This window comes from Triturus cristatus, chromosome 9 (assembly GCF_964204655.1).
Source record: "Triturus cristatus chromosome 9, aTriCri1.1, whole genome shotgun sequence".
Taxonomy (NCBI): Eukaryota; Metazoa; Chordata; class Amphibia; order Caudata; family Salamandridae; genus Triturus; species Triturus cristatus.
In genome coordinates, this window is record NC_140592.1 from 347,219,445 (window position 1) to 347,245,822 (window position 26,378).

The 26,378-nt window shown below is 44.7% G+C and overlaps 1 protein-coding gene across 2 annotated transcripts in view; it reads right to left on the reverse strand.

Moving 5' to 3' along the window:
* The window catches only part of FANCD2 (FA complementation group D2), a 1,050,809-nt gene that overhangs the window by 1,011,268 nt on the left and 13,163 nt on the right, over positions 1-26,378 (reverse strand). For both annotated transcript variants that reach the window (XM_085625116.1, XM_085625117.1), the window contains exon 4: positions 9,095-9,162. In XM_085625116.1, the coding sequence (XP_085481242.1) occupies positions 9,095-9,162 (68 nt within the window). The remainder of the gene's footprint in view (positions 1-9,094; positions 9,163-26,378) is intronic.

Genomic DNA, 26,378 nt, shown 5'->3' on the forward strand with positions numbered 1-26,378 from the left:
AATAAAAGTAGCGCAAGTGGCACTGTAAACCTTTACATTTTTTTATTTTAGTTTTGATTAAAGCATTAGTTATAGCACTCGTCGTGACCAGTTGACACAATTCTAACATTTGATATTTGACACAGCACGTCCCGTTTAAGTAACAGTGATAAGTGCCTGGCTGGCCCTTCTAGCTCAGTAAGGCCCCATATAATGTTACAGATACAATCCACCTACTTAAGCAGCTTAGCCATATCTTGTCTTATCCCAGTACATTTGTAGCGAGGCTTTCACAAATAGGCGCCACCATGACCGTTGCTTGTGTGTGTTTCGGATGCCATTGTCCACTTGTTTCATTCCCTGGTCAGCCACCCCGTTCTCCACTCCCGTCTCCTTACTTATTAGGTATGTTTGATACGGACCCTAGCAACATTTAGGTCGGCTTTTCGGAGGGAGTAGCTCATTGAACGCATCGGTTTGTGTGTTGAAGTATAGCATGTCTGTGTACCAATCCTCTATCTTTGGATTCAGGTCTTTCCCCCACCTCAGAGCCACACGTCTCTTAGCCAAAAATAAACCAATGGCTACCAGAGGTCGACTGGGCTTCTCGATTCCTAGGTCATATCCCAACAGTGCTAGTTTCGGGTCGGGTTCTATTTCTTGCTCCCCTGTATAGTCCCCAGTTCCCTGAATATGGCACACCATTATTTGTATCCTCCGGGACATTGCCAGGCTGAATGTAGTAACCCTGCCTTGTCCTCCCAGCATGTCCAGCACCTTGAGTCATCTCATAGCCCATATCGGTATTGTCTTTCAGGGGTATAATAGACCCTATGCATAAACTTGAAATGTATGAGTCTATGACGCCCGTTTAGGGAAATAGTTTTGGTTCTAGCGCAGCAGTATTGCCAGTCTGTGTCGCTTGTGGGTCCCTCTAGGTCTCACTACCATTCGAGTCGTACCTTCAATATCGCTGGCTTACTCGCCTCCTGTGCACAAGTGTAAGAGTTTGTGAATAGTTTATGTGGTATTCCCGACTGTATCAATGTTGAAAGTGCACCCACTGCCTGTGGTTCTAGCATATCATCCCCTAGCAACTCTTGCGATGTGTGTCTCGCTCGATGGTATTGATACTTAGACATCGCTGACATGTGGGGATTCCTTTCCTGGATCGTTTCCCAGCTGCTTACCACCCCATCAGTGAGGAAATCACCCATTTTGTTTATCCCCAGAGTGCATAATGCCTGCCGTGCCCCTCCCTCGTGGCCCATCTTGAACCACAGGCACCAGTGCAATGGAACATGCGGGGAATATAGTAGTGCACCAGCCTGCCTGCTTAGAAGTGTATGCCATACCTGCCTTGTAGTCGCCGGGAGGTCGCAGTTTCCATGTCGTCTGGGTGGATTCGGAAAAGGCTCTGCTGCAGGGTGGCTGGGTCAGCTGCATCGCTCTCCAGATACAGGTGAGTCGTGTTTTGTGGTCAATGGAGCCAGAGGTGTGCAAATGTACTCTGGTCGGCCCTGTAATACATTTCCAAGTCAGGGGCTTTTAGGCCTCCTAAATCGTAGGGCAAGGTAAGCGAGTCCCAGCGCACTCTAGGCTCTTTTCCAGTCCAGGCTAGTTTAATTAATATTGTGCGCAGGCGTTGGCGTACACAGCCCACGTTAATGGTATCGGTATGTTCTGGAACAGAAAAACAAATCTAGGCAATACCACTATTTTCATCACGGCTATGCGCCCTATCAACGATAGTGGGAGTTTGATCCATCTGTCTAAGTTCTCACTCAGTTTCTGTATGGCTGCCCCGTAATTTTCAAGCAATACCACCGGAGGGTGTGTGTGCACTCGGATGCCCAAATATCTACAGAATCAGTTGTCTATTGCAAAGGGTATTCAAGGGCTGGGGGCGTCGTGGCTGGGGTAAGTAGGAAGATGATTGACTTATCCCAGTTCATTTTCAAGCCCGAGTGGGTTCCAAACCGCACCACCTCCCCGAGCATAGGGGTGAGATTAGCATCTGGATTTCGCACATATAACAGGGTGACATCTGCATATGCCAATATAATAAGCCTGTAGCCTGGGAACTGTAGTCCCCTATGGCTGTGATATTCGTGCAGCGCACAGGCCAATGGTTCAACCGCTACAGCGTATAGCAGCGGGGACAATGGGTACCACTGTCTGGTACCCCTAGAGATACTGAAGGCCTCAGAGACCATATTTCCCACCCGGAGCTGTGTACAATATTGAGACCAATTGGATGAATATATCCCCTGGCCTATTTTACGGAGCACCGCAAACATAAACCCCCATTCCACCGAGTTGAATGCCTTCTCGGCATCTAAAAACACCGCAGCAGCCCTCACCTCTGGGTCCACACATTGTAAGATTCCAAACAGTGTACGCAGGTTGTGCGTCAGGCTGCGACCTGGGACAAAGCCTGCCTGCTCCAGGCACACAATTCCTGGCAGCAATGGGGCAAGTCTATTTGCCAGTATTTTTGGATAGATTTTGGTGTCAACATTAAGCAGGGATAGGGGTCTATTCAACGAGCAGAGGGCTGGTGCCTTACCCAGTTTTAGTATTGCGACTATCATGGCATCCCTCAGGGTGGAGGGCCTTATCCTATTTTCAGCCATTTCCTCATATAACGTTTTTAGGCGTGGTACTAATAATTCCTGAAAAGCCTTGTAAAATGTCACTGTCAGCCCATCAGACCCTGGTGCCTTTTCGTCCAGCATGCTTTGTAGTGCGGCAGTAATTTCGGACAGCTTTAGGGGCGCCATTAAATGTTCTCTGTGCTCGGATGTCAGTCTTGGATGGCATTTTGATGTGGGCCACGTAGTCAGCTAGTATGTCCTTGTTCGTCTGTTTTTGGGAGCTATACAACTTTTTATAATAACTGGCTATCTCCCTCTCCAGGGTGTCCAACCTCCCTCTAAAAGCACGTAAGATCCCCCGCATCTTTGGAAATCGTTATCCCGCGGATATAGGCCTTGAATGCCTCCCATACTGCCGCAAATGTAGTAAATGAGTCTGTATTGTTCTCAAAGAATTCTTCTATCACCTGTTGCAGTTCAGTTCTGAAGACTGAATCCAACAGAGAATATGGTGGGAACCGCCAGGTGAAAGCTGGGATTCTGGGCGCATTGTACTTAAGTGTGAGTAGCACTGGGGAATGATCGGAGTACTTTCTGGGGAGGTGTATGCAATCAGTCACCCGCGCCCTCATCTCATTGGATATCAGGCAGTAATCTATACGCTTATGCGTGTCATATGCCGCTGAGTAGTGAGTGTATCCCGCTATGTCTGTATATCTTTGTCTCCATAGGTCTGTAAGATTTTCCCTCTGCATCATGTCAAGGATAGCACATGCCGCTGAAGAGGGGCATCTGGTGGGGCCTTTGGAGCGATCTGTGTTAGGATAAAGTATACAATTAAAATCGCCTCCCCAAACCTACGGTATGCCCGCCCACTGGGGGGTCGTCAGAGTTCGGTCCTTATACTCCAATTAAGATAAACATCAGATCTTCCTTTTGGCATTTAGCTATTACATATCTGACTCCCGGGTCCTTATATAGTCTTGTTAAAGTCACACCGGAAGGTCGACCCACCCAGATCAGCCCTCCTCTGGCATGCGATGTGTAATTGGCTGCATAAAATTGCCCCTGCATCCTACGGTGTCTGTGCCCTTCTCTAGCCAGTTGTAGACTGGCTTCCTGCAGGACTTCGATGTCTATTTTATGTCTCTTGAGATATGCTACTACTTTCCTGACCTTTCTGTTATCATTGAGACCCCTTACATTCCAGGTAATTAGCCTCAGTTGCTGTCCTATTTTCTCACCTGCTACCCCCAGGTCTGTGTCTGCAATATTTACTCATGTGACACTGTACTGCTGTGACAACCGGCCTCAAGTCTGGTCAGTTCTTTCTTTTTTTGAAACATAGAAACAATTCTAATCCCTATAGTCGCACCCATGCTATGTATTCCCCAAGCTGACATAGCTCTTATGTTCTCCTCCCTCCCACCCTTAAGCTTACCCAAACATAAACACATAAAAAATACCACTGCTTGCAGTGAAGTACACTTGGGGGCAGATGTTCCCGGCTCCTAATCCCACCTACCCGCCCCTCCACTCATATTTTCATATAATCTGTGCACTGTGCCCCATTTTGTTATGAGTTGGGCTTGGGCTGTTCAGTCATTACCAGAGTTTTTATGCAGCCGTTACGGACTTGCCTGTGTGTCTTTTGGCGGGCAGTCGGGAGCTTCGGTGTTGTTGCGCCAAGATTTTTACCCCCAACTATCAGAACATACCTACCAAGCTATTGACGATCATTGAAGTTTATCCTGTCTCAGCCACCGGCGCGATACAGGTGAAATGTCAGTTTTGATCACTCGACCAGTGTCTCTCTCATAGTCGCATTATCTTGTCTCACTACTCCTCCAAATCCTGTATACTACTGCCCTTGTCCGAGTTGCTCTTTGGGAGCCCCTATTTCCTTCAGCTCGCTTCATCTGCTTTACGTACTGCAATGCCGACTTGGGATCTGTGAAATGGTGAAACTTGCCCTCTGATTTTATTCTCAGTTTTGTCGGGTATTGCATGCTATAATCAATATTGAGTTCACTGAGACTCCACTTAGCAGGGAATAACAGGCAGAGTGCCTCTTGAACTTGCGTGAAATACGGGTATCAAAGAAATTTCCGATCCTTCCAGCCGTAATGTGCCCACCTCTCCAGATTTGCGCAGGGCTGCATCCCGGTCCCTGTAGTTAACAGTCTGGCTATGATCGGCCTTGGTGCTGCTCCTGGTGCAGGACAAGGTGCAAGAGAGTGGTGCACCCGTTCCACCACAAATATTTCGGAGAAGGTGCTCCTGTCTAGCAATTCCACCAGTATGCGTTCCACATATTGCTCCATGTTACTGATATTGGTTGATCTGCTATTTCAAGAATTCTGATATTGTTTCTGCATGATCTGGCTTCCAAGTTGTCGGCTTTGGATTGGAGCGATTTTAGAAGTTTGTCCATTGATTATTGCTTTGGGGGCCCCAACCTCAATTTATATAGTGTCTTCTGCATTCAAAACCCTCTATTCGACCACATCCAGCCTGTTGCTATGCTTGTCCAGACGATCAGACATTCTGTCCATGTGAAAGGTGAGGGCGTTTACTTTACAATAGATTTTCGTTAAACACTGCTGCATTGTGTGCAAGATATTGTTGAGGTCTGCCTATGCCACTGCCTCTGCATCCTCCGATGGCCCATCAGATTCTGGAGTATTCGTTTCCCGGGGCCTGGAAATCTTGAGTAGCTCGAACTGTAGCTTGGATTGTAGTTTGTCAGGTTTACCCATTTTGTCGGCCTGAATGGCCTTGCTCTGCCTTTTTCTTAGCCTTAATGCTCTTTAAGGATAGCGCACTGATACACTATGCTGGTGCAGGTTCAGTGCTATATCGACGTCTGGCCTGGGTCTACAGTGACTCCGCAAAGCCGTCACTTGTCAATTGTCTAGTGCAATGAGCTCGCCACAGTGTCCTGTGCCCTTCTAGGCACATCCAGGACGGTGGATTTATGCGAGCACCCCTCACTGTGCTGGTGTTCGTTTACAACGCCTTGGCTCCTGCATCCTATTAGATCTCCGTGTGCTCTTCTATGCTTGATAGCCCAGGCCCCACAAATCAATGGTCTACCGGGCACTCCGTAAGGCCCCAGTGTGCTTGCACTAGGAGGGCCTCGCCACCGTTATCTTCTGAACGCTGCGCTTGCGGGCCGCCAGTGGAAGGCTGCCTATCTTATTCTCTTCCCCTGGATTTGGGCCAACAGAGTCCAGCGCTGAATCGGCTGCTCTGTGTGGTTGTCCAGCCGACTCACACCAAGCTTGGTCTTCGTATTGCGCCCTCTCTTTTCTTGGCACGCTCGGGTATCATACGCCTGCCAGTGCCTTTCTTCAAAACTCCATTGGGCAGTTAACCAGCTGCGGGCCTCCAGAGGATCAGCACCAGTGGCCACACTATTCTATAAGCGGATGCACGCACACCAGGAGCCCAGGCTTTAGCTCCCTGGCCGAGTCACAACCAGTGCACTCTGCTCGCTCCAACTACGGTCGCTTGTCTCCGGCTACACTTTTGAAGGCCTCGGCCGCTTTGTGTTGTGGGTGGCGTGGCCGCAGCGCAACATTCTCCACACCCATCGTGTGCCCCGCTGAGCCGCACAGGTTATCTTTGCTTCTTCCCCCTGGGTGTCTTCCGGTCGCTCAGCTAAGCAATGCCGCGGCATCTTCTGCACTGCTGTCAGTAGGCCGCTATGTCGCTCTCGATCGTGTAGGCTCTAGTTTGGCTGCTTTTCTCAGGAGAGAGCGATGCCTTCACTTAGTTGCATGTTCTTTCTTCTCCAACAGGGTGTTTAGCGCACAGAAGGCACAAGGATTATGCAGGAGAAAGGTGACAGGCACAGGAGTAAGGGTGGGCAGAATTTGCGAAAGTGCCTTTTGCTAAATATCGCGAAACGGCAAAAAATCTCCGCGATCACGTGAAAGTTCGCGTGATCGCGGAGATTTGTGTGTGCTGATTAATGCGTTACTGAATTTGACCTTCAACTCGGGCACCTGCTTTATTTATATCTGTAAGAATTAAGGATATAAATAAAGCAGGTGCCCGAGTTGAAGGTCAAATACAAGTGCTTCCTGTTGGGGTTTAATTTTTGTGACAGGAGCATCGTGCCAGACATGAATCCTGCCCTGCTTGCATATTTATCCAAGAAGATGCCACCGTTTTGTGCAATACCGCTACTCAACTGGAGTACTTAGTGCTTTTCCTACACTACAGCTGCGTAAAGGGCCAGAAGAGTTGTCTACAGCGACCATGTGTCTGTAACGTTGCCACAGCGCCGACGGGCGCCGGGGTCCCTCGAGTGAGCTGCTGTCCATCATAGTGGGGGAAAGGGCGGGAAGACGTTGCACACCGCTGGTGGGTGGGCCGGTCCCAAACGGGCGGGGCTTCCATGCAGTTCACATGCCTCTTGTTTATAAAGGGCCAGAGACCGATCGGAGCAGCAGATGAGGAGACAGAACCTCCTGGTGTCAGGAACTACACGGGGATTGCGCTCGAGAAACTCATGGAAGCACAGAACTCCATCAAGGATGACAGCAAATTGTTGACGGTAGATATGGGGAGACAGCACACCTGCCTAGCCTCGACCCCGCTCACGAATGTTTTGTGCTGATTAGTGCGTTACTGAATTTGAGCTTCAACTCGGGAACCTGCTTTATTTATATCCGTAAGTGCTTCCTGTTGAGGTCTAATTTATGTGACAGGAGCATCGTGCCAGAATTAATCCTGCCCTGCATATTTACCCAAGAAGATGCCACCGTTTTGTGCAATACCTCTACTCAACTTGAGTACTTTCTACTGGCTAATCAAAAAGTGCTACCTCGTTGGGTAAATGTATAGTGCTTTTCCTACACTACAGCTGCGTAAAGGGCCAGAAGAGTTGTCTACAGCGACCACGTGTGCCTGTAACGTTGCCACCGCGCCGACGGGCGCAGGGATCCCTCGAGTGAGCTGTCCATCATAGTGGGGGAAAGGGCGGGAAGACATTGTACACTGCTGGTGTGTGGGCCGGTGCCAAACGGGCGGGGCTTCCATGCAGGTCACATGCCTCTTGTTATAATGGGCCAGAGACCGATCAGAGCAGCAAATGAAGAGACAGAAGGAACCTCCTGGTGTCAGGAACTACACAGGGATTGCGCTCGAGAAACTCATGGGTGCACAGAGTTCCATCAAGGATGACAGCAAATTGTTGACGGTAGATATGGGGAGAAAGCACACCTGCCTAGGCGACAATTTCCGTTCCCTCGCGGATCGCGGAAGTTTCGACATTTTCGCGTTTCGCGCGGAACACGAAAATGTCGAATTTTCGCAATTTCCGCGAGCGGAACGGAAATTGTCGCCCACCCTTACACAAGAGAAATCCTAACTAGCTGCCATCTTGGAGCCGGGCAAGCTTCGCCCCTAAGTGGCACTGTAAGCGTAGGTCTGCAAGGAAAGTGTTAACGTTCAAGAGAGCCTTCACATGGTACTGTAGTGTGGAGTTTACCTTGGTGACCGCTCCCCCAGTACATTCCCCAATGGGGCCACACAATAAACAGTAGATAGTGATGACAACAATGAGGTTACATGGGATAACCATGCCCTAAGTCTTGTTTAAAGCAAGATGCTAATTCACCCAACAAGAAAGTCTAAGAAAACAAATGGCAGTTAACAGAAGTCAGGCTACCATACAAGAATGAAGGGGCCGGATGCATGAAATGCTGGCGAAAGAGACTAAATCTGCAAGCTATCTGTAAATATGGTTATTTTTAATAAAACTGGAATTATGTATGCTCAAAGTCAGTGAGTGAACATTGTTTGGTGTATGAGAGTATTTTACAAGAGATAGGGAATAATGACTTTGCCCATTCCTAGAGGTATTTTAAGCAAAGTGTAGGTTCTTATATTCAAATGAGCACCTGTGAAGGGCATCGAGAATGGACCAAAAGTAAGTGGTCTAACCCTTGACAGAAAGGGCTTGGTAATCAGTCAGATTAACACTTTGGAGTTTTTAGGCAATAAAAGATTCCAAATGTGGATTATCACCTTAATGGGAAAGGGATATACCCTCTCCTCTTTACAACATACAGCATCACGTATGTGCCTAGCACTCAAGACACAAAAGGGGACAGTCAGCAATCTGCAGTGTAACATCAATTATTTAATACAGGAAAAAGTACATTTAGTGACAATAAGTCAGTATAATGGTAGAAATACGTATGTATTGGAGGTAGAAACTGACCACAAATATCTAACATCTACTGCCCAAGCATCATTCCCTCAACACTCATATCAGAATTGGCAAAAAATTCTAAACTGATATTGGTTTCTTGAAGTCTCATTATTGAAGTGGCCCGAAACATTGAAAATATTTTAGGGTGGTGCCACACTGTTTTAACATTATGCCTAATTTATTTAACAATAGAATTGCTAATTGAAATTAACTACATTTCTGATAACCATATTTACAATAGAAGTACAATTTCCTATCGACTAGTTTAAAGTTCTTTCAAATAAATACCTACATTGGGATAAGAAGGGTGTTTTCTCAATGCTTGATAGATTTTCTTCTGGAATACCGCTTGATCGAGGCCTACACGTAGGAGAAGATATATTAGAAGGGAAGAAAAGAACAATTCATTTCTATTGTCAAAAGGAAAATTATAATTAAGAAAGCAAATAAAATCTACACTTAACAATTAAGTCAAAGCTCAAACACCAGCAAATTGCTTTTTATGCAGAGTCAAGGAGCAGTTGAACACTGGATAGATTCAGCATCGTAAACCATTGGCTATGAGCAATGACTAGGTTCAGATTATAAAAAGACACACAATTGATGGACGGAATGCAGAACAAATCAAAACATTCACCCCCAGTCAAGAGATCTGGGTTAAATCAATCATTCTTTTGCTCACTATGTCACCCCAGTTTAGACTTGGCCATATGCAAATCAGTCTTGACCCAGTGCCTCATGGGAACAGTCCAGCCCGAACTGCCAAGCCAGGTCCTCCCTGGACCGGAAACAAGCATCCTAGGACCGGTTTCGGGGTTTCACCCCTCTTCAGCCAGGATAGCTTGATTCCAGTGGCACAGTGAGCCCAGGACCCACGTCTGATTGATTTAAAAGTGAATGGTAGTTTTGAATTGGATGATAATATATTTATTGAATCATTGCTTTACTTATTCTTTAATATAATTGCTTTAATGTTACTCTTGATATTTTATATTGTCACAAATTAGCTTATTTGATTAGCCCTTTGCACCGGGTGCAAATGTCTGGGGTTTCTTTGGTCTTATGAAAATTGTACTCTGTTTATTATTACAATATTGAATTTTGTGTTACTTCCAGCCTTGAGAAAGTCGTAGGCTTAATGCCATTAGCGACGAAACGCGTTGGCACAAGGAAGTGGAAGAATTTTGGAAATTAAACAAGAAGAACAAGAACAAGAAAATACTCTATTTGCATTACTTTCTGAAGAATATTCTTGATTATTTTTTGGTGACGTGTGCTTATGATTGAAACTTGGAGGGGTTAGGGTATCTTCTCCCCTTTTTCTGGATGCACCGTATCATTTTGTTTCTTAATAATATTTAGTGTGAATACTATATGTGAGCTTCTTATACCCTTTACACCCTGACTACTTTAAATACCCTGAAACCGGTCCAAGGATGCTTGTTTCCGGTCCAGGGAGGACCTGGCCTGGCAGTTCGGTCTGGACTGTTCCCATTGGGCACTGGGTCAAGACTGATTTGCATATGGCTGGGTCAAAACTGGGTTGGCGTAGTGGGCAAAAGAAGAATGGATTTAACCCAGATTTAACCCAGATCTTTTGACTGGGGGAGAATGTTTGCATTGTCAGCATTCCGTCCATCATATGTTTGTAGGTTCAGATTATAGCACTGGAAATTCCTAGCACAAGAAAAAAGGTAATTGTGACCCACAACTGCCTATGATACAGGCAAAAACTTGCATAAACCCTTCACAAACTGGGTATTAACTCTTTTACAATTCACCATATTTATATCTTTGGCTGCACAAGTCATCACCCATCAGTCAAGAAAACCCACTTTGTTTTTTGGGCACAAAAGTAGATTTAGGTGACAATATGATATATAGTTAATTTTAATACAAGACCAGAGGCTCATGTTGTGCTATATTAACTTGCCGCTTTTATCAAAGCAGCCACAAATCACATAAAACTACACTTGCCAACAAACACTGGGTTGCAAACTGCAGGCGGAGGTGAACTGTAAACCCCAATCGGTCATTAGCTTGTCTACATATAGCAGTCACCAGTAAGTAACAGCCTCTTTCCTTGATGTGAAGATAAGTTAAACTCAGCTATTAGCAAAGTACTTCATGCAATCCCATTCCTGTCTTCTAATATTAGAAATCTGTTTGAAATGTGTGTTTCTGCATATCTGATAGTGTGTTGGGATTAACAGGGCAGCATTTCCCACAGTTTTGTTTCTCAGTTGCTTTGTTTCTATATATTTGGCTATATTTTTTAGTATATTTTGTGCACTGCTGTCAGTAGGCCGCGGTGTCGCTCTCGGCAATGTAGGCTCTAGTTTGGTTGCTTTTTTCAGAAAAGAGCAATGCATATTTTTCCTTCCCTGCTTTGTAGGCTCCGATCACTGGCCCACTATGAGGAAACAGGCTTTTGCAGATCTCCGCCCCACCAACTTTTTGCCCCCATTTGGACTACTAACTGCTGGTTTTTTGACTCAGAGTGCATTGAGGCCAGCTAATCAGGCCTCAGTGTCAGTGTTCTAACTCATTACAAAAGGTATGTTTTATTGGCTACCCCGAATTCACATAAGCTGACTTACCTATAAGTCCCCAGTATATGGTAGCAAGGGCATGTAAATTAGTGTATCCATCCAGGGCTGCAGCGCTGATTGTGTCTGCAGGAGCAGTTTTAAAACGGTTAGTTCGACTTTACCATTTAAACCACCAATTGCTAAGCCTCCACTCCAAGACTGGGAGTTGTATATTATTAAGTAGGATATATACTTCAATATGTCCTAACAATAACATTTCCAAATTATCGGTTTTACAGTGAAAAGGTTAGTAGCCCATTGTCTAATACAGAGCTGCAGGCTGACACCTCCATCCTACTAACTTCTAAATGGGACTACTAAAATGGGTACTTCAAGATATCAAATTAATTGTGGCATTAAACTGGAATTGATGCCCAAGTCAAATATGATTTGTCACTTCTATGGAAAGGCAACTTTTTAGAAAGCTGCCACTCTGTTGTCAAACTGAGGTGGCCTTTCACAGTTGCTGGCCATCAGACAGCCTTCTGCCTTCTTCGGGAGTAGTGTGAACGACTCCCACGCTCAAGAACAATGGAGGCCTGACACGGAGGTGATACCTCTCCTTTGTAGGAAGTCAAACAGGGTGTTGGAACCAAAACACAAACTTCAAAGGTGAAGTTGCATTTTGTGGCCAAATGGTGATCAGACTCGTGCAGGGCTGCCCCTTTGTTCAGGTACACGGGCTGGCTGTGGGAACATAGAAGGAAAACCAGTTGCCAAACCGTTTTTACCGTGGGTGTGTAGCCCACAGGTAGCAACACCTTTAGGGTGGGCTACCAAACTCCTAACATCCGAGAAAGGGTACAGCAATCTGGAGAGTGAGCAGAATAGTACACACTTGGATTGTTAGATGCCACACATAACCGGAGGTCGTCATAGGGAGGAATGGGTCCTGGCATCTCATTGACTAGTGGCCTCATCATCCACCCAGTGCATTTTCTGGGCATAAATTTGGCACCCCTGGCACCCTGACCCTCAGATCACATCTGGACTGGAGAAAGGACTGAAGAAAGACTGCTGACCCCTGGACTTGGCAGGAGAGGCTGCACCAACTGCTAGACTGCACCTACTGCTCCTCTGGCTAGCGAAGAGAAGACTGTGCCTGTGGTGCCTGGCTCAAGAAAAAGTCACTCCTGAGTCCGAGACCGGAACTGTGATTCCAAGGGTCTGTCACCTGACCCCCCTGTTCCAGCACTAGACTATAAAAGCTGAAGTCCCCTGTTTTGGCCAGTCAGTAGCCACTCGCAAGGAACTGCCGCAGACCGCCAATGTGCAGCCAAAAAGACCTCTGACCCAGACTCAAAAGTTGCACCCATGTCTTCCTGACTCAGGAGAGTCAGCAGAGTGTAAATTGGTTACCTAAGACAGACACTAGTCCTCACCAAAGGACACCACTGGACCCACTGTGACCGGAGATCAGTAGCAGCAGCTGGACTTCTACTGGCCCAAAGAGAACTTCGAGGTACTCCGACCCCCGTCGACAAAGTCGCCCTACCTTACCCCTGGATGAGGAATAACCCTAGGAAGGCCCCCATCAACTACCCAGTACACCTTTCAGCATCCTGCGTCCCCAGCATCAGGACCACTCAATTGAAATCTATGGCGGTCTTCATGTAAAGTGTGGAGGAACTGGACTTGAGATTGCTTTTGGTGACCAGGTGTAGGAAGTTGGCTCATTATAGGATATATATCAAAATGAGATATATCGTGTAAAGAGTCCAAGGGTTCCCTTATAAGTTTACAGGGGCTTGCTCTAGCAATCCTAAAGCGCTCTTCAGAAGAGTAGTGTGGTCAAGCAGTCTTAGGCTTATCTTAGAGGATTGCAAAACATCTGAAAATGCACACACTGGTCAGTAAATGAGGCGCACAACTTAAGAAGGAGATCCACAACAAATTATAAAAACAACACGTATCTTTATATATGTTTAGGCACCAGAAGCAATTCATTCAGGTAAGTACATTTTTAAATAGAAATTCTTTTCAGTTCAAAAAGTCGACAGTGCAATTTTGAGAAGATGCAAGGTTATCCAATGGAAGGAAATGTCAATGCGGCATTCAGGTACAGTACAGCAATTTAAGGGACCAATCTCCAGGAGTTAGGGTGAGTGGTGGGCAAGGTCCAAGGCAGCACCAGCAGAAAACCACCAGCAGCACGAGGGCAGCCGGGTGCAAGGATGAAAAACAGTGCTGGGCACCCAATGTTACTCTATACAGCTCGGTCTTCACGTAAAGAGGCTGCAGGCTCAGACCGGGAGACCAGTCGGGTTAAACCAACAGGGCAGCTCAGGCTTCACGAGGGACACCTTTGGTCCTCTTCTCCACAGCCCGGGGGCAAAGGGTGCTGAGCTGTCTTTAGGTGTCCGGATTTCCTTACCGAGAGCAGTCCTGGTAGAGGGGGCCTGCATGCAGAGGCTGCAAGCAACGACGGAGAGTTCACTGGGGGCAAAACCACGGTGGACTCGGTCTCTGGAGGGCTGGTGGACCCTGATGACACCAGTGGCCCACTTCAACTCGGGCATGGAGTGAAGGGGGCAGTGGTGTCTTGAGATGTCGGTTTCAGCAGTCATAATGTCCTCACAGGAGTCTTTGGATGCCTGCAGGTTGCAGAGAAGCAGGTCTGCTACTTCTCGGGATGTCTTGGTTCCTGAGTGAAGTGCTGGCGGGTCTCCCGGGCTTTTGGGACTCAGCAGCTGCAAGATAAGTTGTCTTTTAGCACAATTGTCGAAGTCAGCAGGCAGGCAGGCAAACAGGGTTGGCGCCAGATCAGCTGCAGGGTCTCCAGTTCTTGCAGGATGCGACTCTTCAAGTCTTTCTGAGTCTTTCAGGTCGGCAGAATCTGATTTTCTGGTGCCAGTGGCTTGACTAAATACCAAATTTGGGGGCGTTGGGGGGGGGGGGGGGAGTGTAGGGTGGTAGACAATGGGCTACTGACCCTTGGGGTTCACTACGCCCCCTATATGACTACTTCCTGTGGGAATTGGGCATAAACCGTTACCAGAGTTCCTAAGTGTGCCAACACAAAGATGGCCGCTTCTGAAAAGATGTACCCACTTTAGGGGTGGTACTAGCCTGGGGGGGGTGTGGGGGGGCTTACCTGACTAGCTAATTTCCCACCTGTCCATGTGCCAGAGGGCTCTGGACAAAGGGGATGGGCCTCATCTCCTCTGTGGGGAGCCAGATTCGCATTTCAAAGGTGGGAGTTCTTTTAAGCTCACCGGCATAGAAGTATTAATCAGGGCTGTAAGCCCAGCTGTTAGGGTGTTTACAAATATTATACCCAGTGTTAGGGGACATGGCACATAGGGATGTGAGACATGTCATGTTTTCACCTTTGTCTGCACCAAAACACACAGCCTGCAATAGCGGCCCAGCAAGAGTTTGGTGAGGAGTCCCCAAGGATGGCACAATTTGTGCTGTAGCCCTTGGGGAACCCTCTTTAGTACCTTAGAACCTAGGTACCAGGGGTACCACTTTACTAGGGACTTCTAGAGGATGCCAAATTATTGACAATTGGCAGAACAATTGTACAGTTTGGGGAAAGAGATCTGGCACTGGGGACCTGGTAAGTAGGAGCCCAGTACACTTCCAGTTTGGCACTGGGGACCTGGTGAGTAGGAGCCCAGTACACTTCCAGTTGAAATCACATCATGTACCAGGTAAAATGTGGGGTTTGACCAGGTCAAAAGGGGGTACTTTCCTACACAGGAAACTGTCCAAATACTCCTTATTGGCCCCCCTGGCCATCTCTCAGTCAGAATTGGTAGCCCAGTCCAGGTCGGAGTAACTGAAATCAACTCTTGCAAAGTTTTCAAAAGTTTACGAACTTTACAGTTACCAATGCTTGTTTGAGCTTTGGACTAAAAAGCTGAGATTTACTTAAAGATTCTAAAAGAATCTACATTTCCTATGGTGGACTTTGCTCATATTGGTGTCTAAAAATTCGATACAATATATTATATTTTTAAAATTGGTGTCAATTTCTTTCAGGTTGTATGAGTTTCTCATTTGGTTGTTTGGTGCTTCTAAATGCTTTACAATAGTTTGTTGTTTAAGCCTTGCTGCTCGAAGCCACAGCTACCCAGGGTTGAGCTATAGGTTTTACAAATGAGCCCGACTGACCCAAGATGGTTTTGTGAGTATTACATGGTAAGGTTGCACAACCATATCCATATACTACACCACAATCCTCACACACATTATATTTCATGCACTGACATTTTTTTTAAAGACCTGACAGACACAACAATGGCATGAATTTCTATCGTAGAATAGATTCAGCTAGAGCCAATTTACTAACTATAGGTGCAATGACTGCCCACATTCTTTTGATTTGTCTTACACCTGGTATACCCGGTCATGTCTTTCTAAGGATGCTTTGGCAATAGCATTTGAAGGGGGTTTGGTTGATGGTATTGTGCATATTGAAGTCAGACTGTTTGGTGCATGGCTTAACAGTAAAGGTGATAATTCTAGCTTACACAAGTGTAGCCCTTCTGATTCCTAAACCTTGGAGATAGATATATGTGTGTGTACTCATGTCTTTATGTATACACATACATACATATTTGTGTGGTTGTTGGTTTTCGTGTAAATTTGAAATTATGTCAATAGTTATGAAAGGCCTAGTCCTTTTCATGTTTATGATATTGATGATGAAGAACTGACAAAACATAACCTATATTCTTTCCTTGATATTTGTTTTAAAGTTCATGGCTTAATATATATTGGATCTGAGGCTTGTGCAGTTAATAAAACCTGACCCTCACCTGCTGGTAGTAGCTGGCTTCATATGTCACATTATGAAAATGCACCATCTTTTGGCGAGTGTCTTTGCAGTTAGCAAAATTTAGACTTCAATTGAAAGAAGTAAATATTCTTTAGGAAGAACACCTCCACAATTGATCAAATCTATAGACTACAACTAATTCTGTGGAAAACGGTGAGAATGGAGGGTGGAAGCCTTTACGTAATTTTTGTAAATCTAAAGTCGGCTTTCGACTTAGTGCCCAGAGGGAAACTGTAGGAGGTACTTATAGAACTTGGGATTCCCCCTATCTCCTGACCATACTAGTTAGACTACATGATTCAAACTTTGCTCAGGTGAGATGTGGGAAAGGAGGAGAAATGACAGCACGGTTCCCAGTTGACAGAGGCGTAAGGCAGGGCTGTGTGCTCGCACCAACACTGTTTTGCCTCTTTGTCAATGCTTTAATGGCCCAACTTACTGAGGTGAGGGAGAACGATGCACCAAAACTGGCAGGCACCAAGGTCCCCGCAATCATGTTTGCCGATGACACCCTCCTAATGTCCAAATCCCCTATGGGAATACAAAGGATCCTGGACTGTTTTGCCACCTTCTGTAATAACCGGGGATTGGAGATAAATACCCTAAAAACCAAGTTCATGGTTTTTAATCCACCTAAAACACTTGGTCCCAACCCCAATTTAGATGGCATCAGACTGGACAGGGTGACGGTATTTGAATATCTAGGGGTCACCCTGACGGAAAACATGGAGTGGGGCCCACAAATTGCCAAATCGAAACTTAAGCTAGCGCAGAAATCGGGGGGATTCATCAAATTATTAAGAAACTCCTCCTTCAAACCTGCTGGCCCTGCAGTAGAGATTTACAAGATGCAAGCCAAAGGTGCGACCCTATACGGGGCCGAACTATGGGGGCACTGCAGCTGTCAAGATCTGACTAAGTTAGAAAACAGTTTCATGAGGCCAATTTTGGGTCTCCCTTCCAGCACTCCTCTCACCCCACTCCGGCTAGATCTGGGGATCAGACCAATTGGGGAGTAAATAGGATTGAAACCCCTCACGTTCTGGCACAGATTATGGGTGACACTCGAGTTGAATGTGTACAGAACGGAATTGAAGGAGATACTGATTATCCCTGGTGTGGCAAAAATCCTCTGGTTCACCTATGTAAAAAAAGAATGCAGCAGGCTGGGCAAACCAAGTCTGTGGAATAATCCATAGGAAGCTTGCCCTTCAATTTCCCGTTCTGATCTAGTGAATGCCTATCGAATAAGCAAGTTAGCACAGGTCCTAGGGAACCCGTCCACTGGACAATTGACAGCCAAATTCCTATCTCTGAAGGAGGAATATTCATTCAAGGCTTTTCTAGACGATATTCATCCAACCCTGTCAAAGAAACTTTATGTTCAGTTCAGACTGGGCACCCTCCTGCTCCGCGCTTTTTCTGGCAAATGGACGGGCGCGGTCCGGAGGGAGTGCCCAGCCTGCAGCTGGGAGGATGAATCTGAACTTCATGTTATCTTTTTTTGTCCTGCCTGTAAATTAGCAAGGACATCTTGGATAGTTCCTTTGTGCAGGAATTTAGGGTTTGGTTTGGACACTGTGCAGAGGCATTTAGAGTTTTAAAATACAACACCGGCAGACCCATTGTATTTGCTGTATCGCGATTTTTTACCTCTATGTGGCGCAGGCACTGAAAGTTGGTAGACAAGATCAAACTGTAACAAAATCAATCTTGCCTTCACAAATTATAGGTCCCGTAAAGAATTTCTACCTCTTATTAGGTTTAATTCACAAAACTTCAATCAAGCCGGCATGTTTTTAGTCGTATAAATCACTGTGGTTTTCTCTAGTCATAACATATACGAAGGAACTGACATTGCATGGCTATTTTACATTTTTTAAACAAATTCATATAATTTGGACTATGTCTCTTAATACTCATGGTCTTTCACCAGGGCTTTGTTTCATTAGTCAGCGCCTCTGTCTCTGTAATTATCTAACCTACATGAGCTCCTGAATTATTGAATATAGGTGAGGCGCCATTGTATATTTGTTCTACTGTTAGATCTTTGTAGTTGCTGTAACTAGATCTATGCAAAACAAGTATGGCAACTACTGTATAATTTTGAAAGTAACGAATTTTAATGTACTGTTTTACCATGCACGCTTTTATGGTCGCTCGACCGAAATAAAGTTAGATGAATGAATGAATGAAATATTCTTTATAAATATAAAGGTACATTCTCAGAAGGTCCAGGAGCCTTCCATACAATGGATTTCCGATTGTCACACTTGTGATTAGCGGTTTTCAACTTCCCAAAGCTATTTACATTAAGTCAGTCCATTGACCCTCACGTTTGGAGGTAGAATGCAAGACCAAGAAATAACGGCTCTGGGTACTGATGTGTTCCTATCTGATTCTTCAAACTAGTTCTGAACATAATTGGTACTTCTCTTCACCAAGCTCTGTACTTTGTGACATCAACTGACATTCTTTTAATTCTATATTTACATTACAGATATATAAATACATTACTCATGTTCTACAGCCAGTGAAAGGTACTTTGCTGCATCGGAAGTGCAACAAAAAAAGTGATGCAAGGGGTACTTGAATTAATTTAAGCCAGTGACAACTGCCTGCATTCCAATCTGTTATTTTTTAATCACTGTACCACTTAGGACTGAGACCAGCTATATGAAAATCTGTCATGGCCCTGTCCTGATGCCACCAGGCCTGGCAGAATGAGCTAGACTATTCCTTTTGGACTGGGAACAAAGCAGATTTGCATTCAGCTGGTCTATGTACTGAACAGCGCAATGGGTGAGAAACTGTAGACAGGTATATGTCCGATTAACTGTTACAGTTGCGAATCATTTAAGCGCTGCTGCCATCATTTTGTTGTGTGTTACATGGGAAATATAAGTCTGTGTTGTATCTGACAAACCCTAAAACAATATTAAACTTACAACAGATCCAGTTTTAAAAAATACATTTGGGTCCATACCTCATTTGGACTAATTATAAGTCATAGGAAACCTGCAACAAAACCCAAGCAGGCCATTTAATCTGGTAAGCGGAAGTGGGAAGGCCCCTTCTTTTATTGGATACAAAGAACATTTTTGAGAACGTTTTTTTAAAGTTTCTTTAAAGACCCAGCAAGGTTTGTATTTCTGTCTGAATGCATCACATGAGTTCAAACCAAATATTCACTGTCCACAGGAAGTAATTTCTTGCAGGCTAAATTTGCTGTTTTCCTCCAGCTTTGAGAAGGCTGAATTGCTTCAGCAAGAAATGAGTGATATGATGCGGCCAGGAATCAACCACCTACATCGACAAACCTAACGAATTTCAGCCAACAGACATAAACCAGAAAAGCTAAGGACGAAACAGAGGAGGATACTTTAAGTGGAAGTTACACAGCAATAAATAAAAAAACATAGTGACAATCTGAAAGCACCAAGACACATTCAGAGTTCAATCAACTGTTATGTCGACTGGAAGAAGCATGGCAGCAGCGAAAAGCATTTAGTAGTATGCAGATTTCTCTTGAGATGAGGAACAGTCACATTGTGAGAGAGGTTTACAACAGTGAAGCCCAAGCCTGCCCCAGGTTCATCTCCAGGACAATTATCAAGTAAAATAGCCTTTTACGTCCCAGCCTCTATCCCTTGTTACAAACGAAGAGCTCATCAATGAGAGACGAGTGAAAGGGACTTCCCTTTGAAAATGCACAGGGATCAGTAACACCTGGAAGTAAAATGGAATCTTTTCATCCCTAAAAAACTATTAACCCATTAATGAACATCCAGCCGAGGAGAAACCAAACAAAAACAAGTGGGGTGTGGAATTTAAAAAAAGAAAATGTACTTGTCCAAGGTACAGGATGCTTCAGAAATGTACCCCCTCCAACCCCCAGTAAAACAAACCCACTTTTCTCCTTTGGTGCAATGCAGTGAAGGGGAAGTTACAGCAGCATTCTCATTATATTAGCACTCCATAGCAGTTTCTCGGATTACGCCAGAACTCCAGTGATTTCAGGATCTGGTTTCTAGCCAGGCTGTGCTTATGCAGCATGTCTTATTATTCTTGTCTCTGAACACATTAGGGATCTGTTTATGTCAAACTCTGAATACTAATAGGCTCCACATATACAGTGGATTGTTTATGTATGGGCACTGTAGATGCAAGCTTATTGAACATAATAGGAATATTAATATGCTAGTAGTTTCATTGTGCTGGGCGTCTAATTACAGATCCCCCCCCACCAATTAGGTCAGTCACATTGGGATGGAGTAGTAAAACATTCAATGAAACATTGGCCTCTTAGCAATTTTCAAATGCAATGTATTCTTCACATATCATGATGCGACAAGTGATACAGTCGAGTGCAGACGGCACAAGGTGCATAAAGGACTCAGTTCATATTCAAACTCCACTATTCGAGTCATAGTTTGACACAAGTGGCAACACCCAAGAATGTTTTGACATTTCCACCCTAGGTGAATGAAGTTGCAAGTCGCTGCAGGACAACGCCGCCCATTCATCACCCGTAGTGAGGAAACAGGGCCTTGGCCTCTAATCACCTCTAAATGCACTAAATGATAGTCATAATCTACCACGTACCTCCGTTGGAGATGGATGCTTCCAAACCGAGTTTGTCACATCACCATTTCCTCTTTTTGGTTCAGTTCTGTAAATATTCCAGAAAGTCTCCTTTTGAGACAGATATCAAATCCTACCTATTCCCAACATGTGGCCCATGACCAGGAGGCTGTGTTTCCGGTCTGGTATAAGACTCCGTCATTCTTGTTATATTGGACATCTCATTACAGCAGAACTTTTGATTATCTCACAACTCTAACCCAACCATTTCTCTCAACTTACTTTAGTTTCTCAGGTCATATTGGGAGAGGCGCCAAAAAAAGAATGTCCCACCAGGCGCCACCAGCGCTAAAGCCTATCATGTTTATAGCTAGCAATACGTTTGACTATGAATATGGACGGCCAATTAGTAGGACCCAATAATGGGGGGGATGATAATCTGTCATCCACAGCTTTCAACTAGGGGGTGCCCTTTTTATTTTTGTATTTTACTTTCTGCCGATGGTAGATCGCGAGTGTATTGCGAGCATTGTGTAAATTGTTGGGTTCTTTACCAAGCAGACTTATTTAATTTCCCAATGAAGTGAAACAATTAAAAGCCCGTAGACACATACATATGTATTGATCAAATAGTTTCCTCTGTAAGGTCAATTACATATCAAGAGAACATCTGTAAGAATCTTGGATAATCAATCTCCAACAAAATAGGGAGAAGGTGATAGGGGACCTCGAGTGGCTGACTACCCAGGAAGTAGAAATCTGAGCTGTTGCACTACACTGTGGAATGAGGAGAGCACTATGGTGGCATTCCAACAGCTGCACAGAGCAGAGGATCACATGGCTGGCTCACAACCAGATTTCAGGATTTCCGTGATGATATGCAAGCCCACAGAAATAGTGTTGGCATCTCCAATAGGCGGAAGTGCTATGGGTAGCTAGGGAGGCTGAGAGGGACAAAAGAAAGACATGGTGTTCACCTCTCAGAGCCGCACAACACGCTTGAACTTGACTAAGGCAATCACCAGATGTGTCCATTCTGTTTTCCCCAATTTTCTTTCTTTTAGACTTCAGGTATTCAAACAATTTTGAGCTTATTTTCCTTTTCTTGTTACCAAAACTCAATTCTATTTTGAGTGGACAGGAAAATTGCAAAATTTTGCACCTCAAGAAAATGTTTCAGAGCTACACATCAGTTGTGCCCTTACAAGTTAGGTCATTGTTTAGGGAAAAGGCGGCTGGAAAACATTTTTTCAATGCTGAGGAGATCACGTACCTAGGAGCAAGAATTAGTCAGGCGGAGACTGCCTGAAGGGCAAAGGGTCCACTGGTCTGGGGTTCCTTGCTTTTTTCCTTCCTATTAAGCACCACCTTTCTTGGCCAGTGTTGACGGGAAGGCCACGCCACCATCAGCCTAGTCATGGGCCTTGTGCTTCCTAGTGTAACAAAATCTGTGTTACCGGAACCTCACCTCACAAAACTGTCATACAAACACCCTAAAAGGTGTTAAGTCAAAGTAGGCTCAGGAGACATCCAGGTATCCATCCCACCGCATTCTGCAACTTGAAATCTGTTGAGTGCCTGGGATCACGCTGGGTCACAAAAAGACGTTTTCCTGAGGGGCTTTGCATCCAGTGAAATGGGATGGGAGGAAAAATCTTCTCTTCTGACTTTGCTCCCTTTTGACTGTTTTTCCTCTTCGAGTCTTGTCCTTACTGGATTCCAGTGGTTTTGATGACCCCATCCAAACTAGTCAAACCCTGATGCTGGCCCCATGCCCAGTAATGACTGACCTTAGCCACCTAACCCTATTTGAGCGAGTATCATGTCCTATACTGCTCAAAAGCTATTTCAAAGTCAAATCTAACCAACAGATGTATACCAGACATTGCTAGTTATGAGTGTTAACATTCAGTTACGGGCCCCTTGCAGTCTCCTCAGAGATAGGAGGGTTGCAGAGGTCTGCTGCTCTGTTCTTTATTTCTCTCAAGCGGACATGGACTTGACCTTTCTTCTTACACACTTCTGTGCAAAATAGGGAACAACGTTTAACAAAGACTAGGGCATGCAACCAAAAGAAATAATAGATAGACTTGTGTCTAGAAGGTGTTTGTACCCAACCATCTGCATTTTTCCAGGTCCCTTTCTTCCCCTGTTCAGCTGAGAGCCACTCGTTCAAGGTACCACACTAAGACATTTCTCTCATTATGCCCATTCATGGTGTACTTTAGGTTTATTATTTACCACTGCAAAAGGTATAATTTCAATTTATCTGAGACTGTAATGTAGGGTGCCCAGTCAGATGTACGTTATGTTATCTTCCTGCAAAGAAGAACTAGTGATAAATGTAAAGAAAACAAAAAACACCTGCACTTGCCTAATAAAGCAATATTAGCTCAGTGAGCTTCTGGGTCAAGTCCCTTTGGGAGGATGGGCCCACTGGATGTAGTAGGGGGGGGGGTAATCCTGCTTATGAACTATATCATTCAAGAACAGTTTGTAATTCTTTCCAGAACACACAGTTTACCCGATTGTCGGTCAGGTAATTCCACATGGTCAGGTCAGGCGTTCTGAAGGTCCATCCTGTGTTTCTTTTCCCTCTGCACCTCATTTGGCAGATAAGAATTGAGTGTGCCATCACAGGTACCGGGTCCAGATGCAGGCGTACATCTTTTGGAGACCTCAGAAACAGCCCACTTACTCACAAAATGATCCCAACAACTTCCACCCCATGTCTGCTGCCCTCCTTGTACACCATTATAGAAAAAACAGCTTTTATAAAGCTGCAAACATTTGTTGAACCTAATAACGTATACAATTAATTTCAAGCTGGCTTTATTGCTTGCTGCAGTAGAGGTAGCTGTGGCCTCAGTATTGGACTATCTGCACAGATCAGTCAACAGTGGTGGACTCAGGAGCCCAGAGTCATCACTGTTAACCGGTCTATGCAGAGTCAGGGCTCTGGTCCACCTGGACTTGTCAGTGGCCTTTGACACATTTGAGGAGTCTCTGCTTTTAGACAGAGTTAAAGAGGTGGACCTAGAAGCTGCAGTGTTCACTATTTTCTGATCAACTGTAGGATAGCAAAAGGAGTGAGGTTATTCCCTACAGTCTGTCAACTGTTGTTCATTCAGTATTGGAAATCCTCCTAGTACCCTTCATGCTTGCTAGAAATCACAAAAGAAGAGAACTCATAGTCCCCACCAAGGTGACAGTATGCTAGCCTATCAATCAATTTGGGTTCAATATCAGCTAGAAAACAAAGGGCCTATTCACATGGATCAGACAAGCCAATTATATAAGATTAGTAATTCAGGTTCTTAGAGCACACTTCTCAGCATAAGACCTGATCAGTTGAGATTTAACATCATGCCCTTTATTAAACACAGCTGTTACTTTACCCTCAACAAGCAATATGGTACTTTTAGTGTTCATTGTTTTCTGATCAATAATATTAAAACAAAAAATGAGTGGGGTGTGACCCTATCTTCTAATAATCCTCGTTATCAATCGCTACTGAATCAGTGGTGGGGATTGTATGAACATTTCATGCTAGGAAGTCATCAGCGAAGAGTGTTCCCATTTTGTCAGGATGAAGCTGCCTGCATTGTGTTCCCTGAAGTCCGTTTTGGTTTAATACCATCTTCGAGTGGAGCTATATCCTGGCTGTTACCGCTTGGTCCCTACAAAGTTCCTTGACCTGCCTTTAAGAAGGTTTGTCTACATAATGATATTGAAGGGGTCTAGCCTATAGAGGACTAGATAATGTGTAGATTCTCTGAAGGGAACTGGTTGTGGAAGAGAGCGCAATTTCCTTAACATGTTCAATTGATAGTTTGCTCTACTGAAGGTGAAATTTACTTTGAGAACAAAGGATGCATCTGTTACAAATAAGACACGCGGAATTTGGCTATAGATAGTAGAGTTGAGGTATTTCAATGCAGCCTGGAGTGTTGTCTTTGCTGCTGCCTTTTCGCAACTCCTTTATTTTTCTTCTATGGAGAGACGGCAAACTGCCCGTTATCTAATACTGGATTTGGCCTACCCACTGTTGTTTTGCACTGCAGAGCCGTCTCTCAATCAGAGGTGGGCCTAACTGCTAGAACTGAAGCATGCACAGCTCTATAACCTAGAATATGGGACAGATATACACATAAAACACTATTGATGGCAATTTATACCCCTCTGGTACCAAGAAGGCTGTATTTGTTTGAGGAATTCCTGTGGCTTTAGTTTGTGAAGAATGATTCAAACCAAATATCTGGTTCCAGACACTCCTATCCAAGTGTGCATATGCAATCACAGATTGCAGAAAGGTTAAGGAGGATTAGAGTTCCTGGCAGTTCCTCCTCTAAAGTAGTAAACATGTCTTTACAAACAAGGATTCTATACCTCAAGCGGGTCTAAAGTCCAATTGAAGATTTTGTAACAGCCTGTAGACTTCAGAAACTGTTTGTTCACCCCATTCTCCATGATCTTATTCTGTAATGGGGAAGTTAGTTATTGAGTTGGCTCTTTGAGAAAGGTCTTTTGGGATCTGGCTTGGTGATGCACAGATATTTAAAACAGATGTAGAGTATGTGCAGTGGACCACAGATCAAGTAACCACTTTAGTTTCTTTGAGGGTTAGGTGAGTTTTTGACTTGGAGGGGTTCCTTCACCTTATTCTGAGGGTAGTGGAATCAAGGCTGTACAAAATATTTTTGGGGATTTTAAGCGGTGCAAATCGATTTTGTATTGTGGTTTCTGGGTGTGGACCTTTGTGTTGTAGGAAACACAACAGCCCTATATTTTCAATCAATTTGCAGGCCTGCATCTTCTTGCAGCTTCCTACCAATAAGGTAAAATCACCTATAAAGCCATTTTTCGGGAGACTAGATGGTTGAAGCCATATTGAGCTATCTGTTGAGATAGGCAGAGTGGTAGACAGGTTTCCATTATATAACAGTTATTATACGGGGGTAAGTTCATGCCAACAGGAGAGTTAAGTGTAGGTAGTGTACTAAAGGAGAGGGTGTTCAAAGGCCATCATACATGCTCCACTAAACATTTCACATCACTATTTAATGTGCTCTGCCTCCCTTCTTGGACTCTCTGATCTTAAGACTGATTTGATGGCTCTGGAAATATAAACAATAAAATGCTGTAGTGGTGTACTCTGAATAACAATGTTGCACAAGGCCTAGAAAGCAGAATGGGTATGCTCTAGGGCGTGATCATGTATTGTAATGGTGTCAGATCGAATGAGTGGTAAGGCTATGCAATTTGAAATCCCTCAATTCTGAGGATTTTGGTTGATCAAAAATAGGCTAGTAGTGGTGCGTCAGAACAACAGACCAAGACTGTCCAATGCCTCTGATGAGAGCTTTGGATTGTGACTAACTGGGATCAATGGGACTTTTGCAAGGAGTTCTCAGGGGTATATTAGAGTAAGGCTATTAGACATGAAAGGAAGAGTCTGGAGGGTGTAATCCATGCAGGTTATTAAGAGGTATTGTGAGCTATGGGAAGGAGAATGTAGCCTAGCCATCTGTGTACAGAAGCACAGAGATTGTGGGATACAGGAAGGTGCAAATAGCTATCCGTATGCAGAGCAGAGAAGCACAGTCACTTAAAGA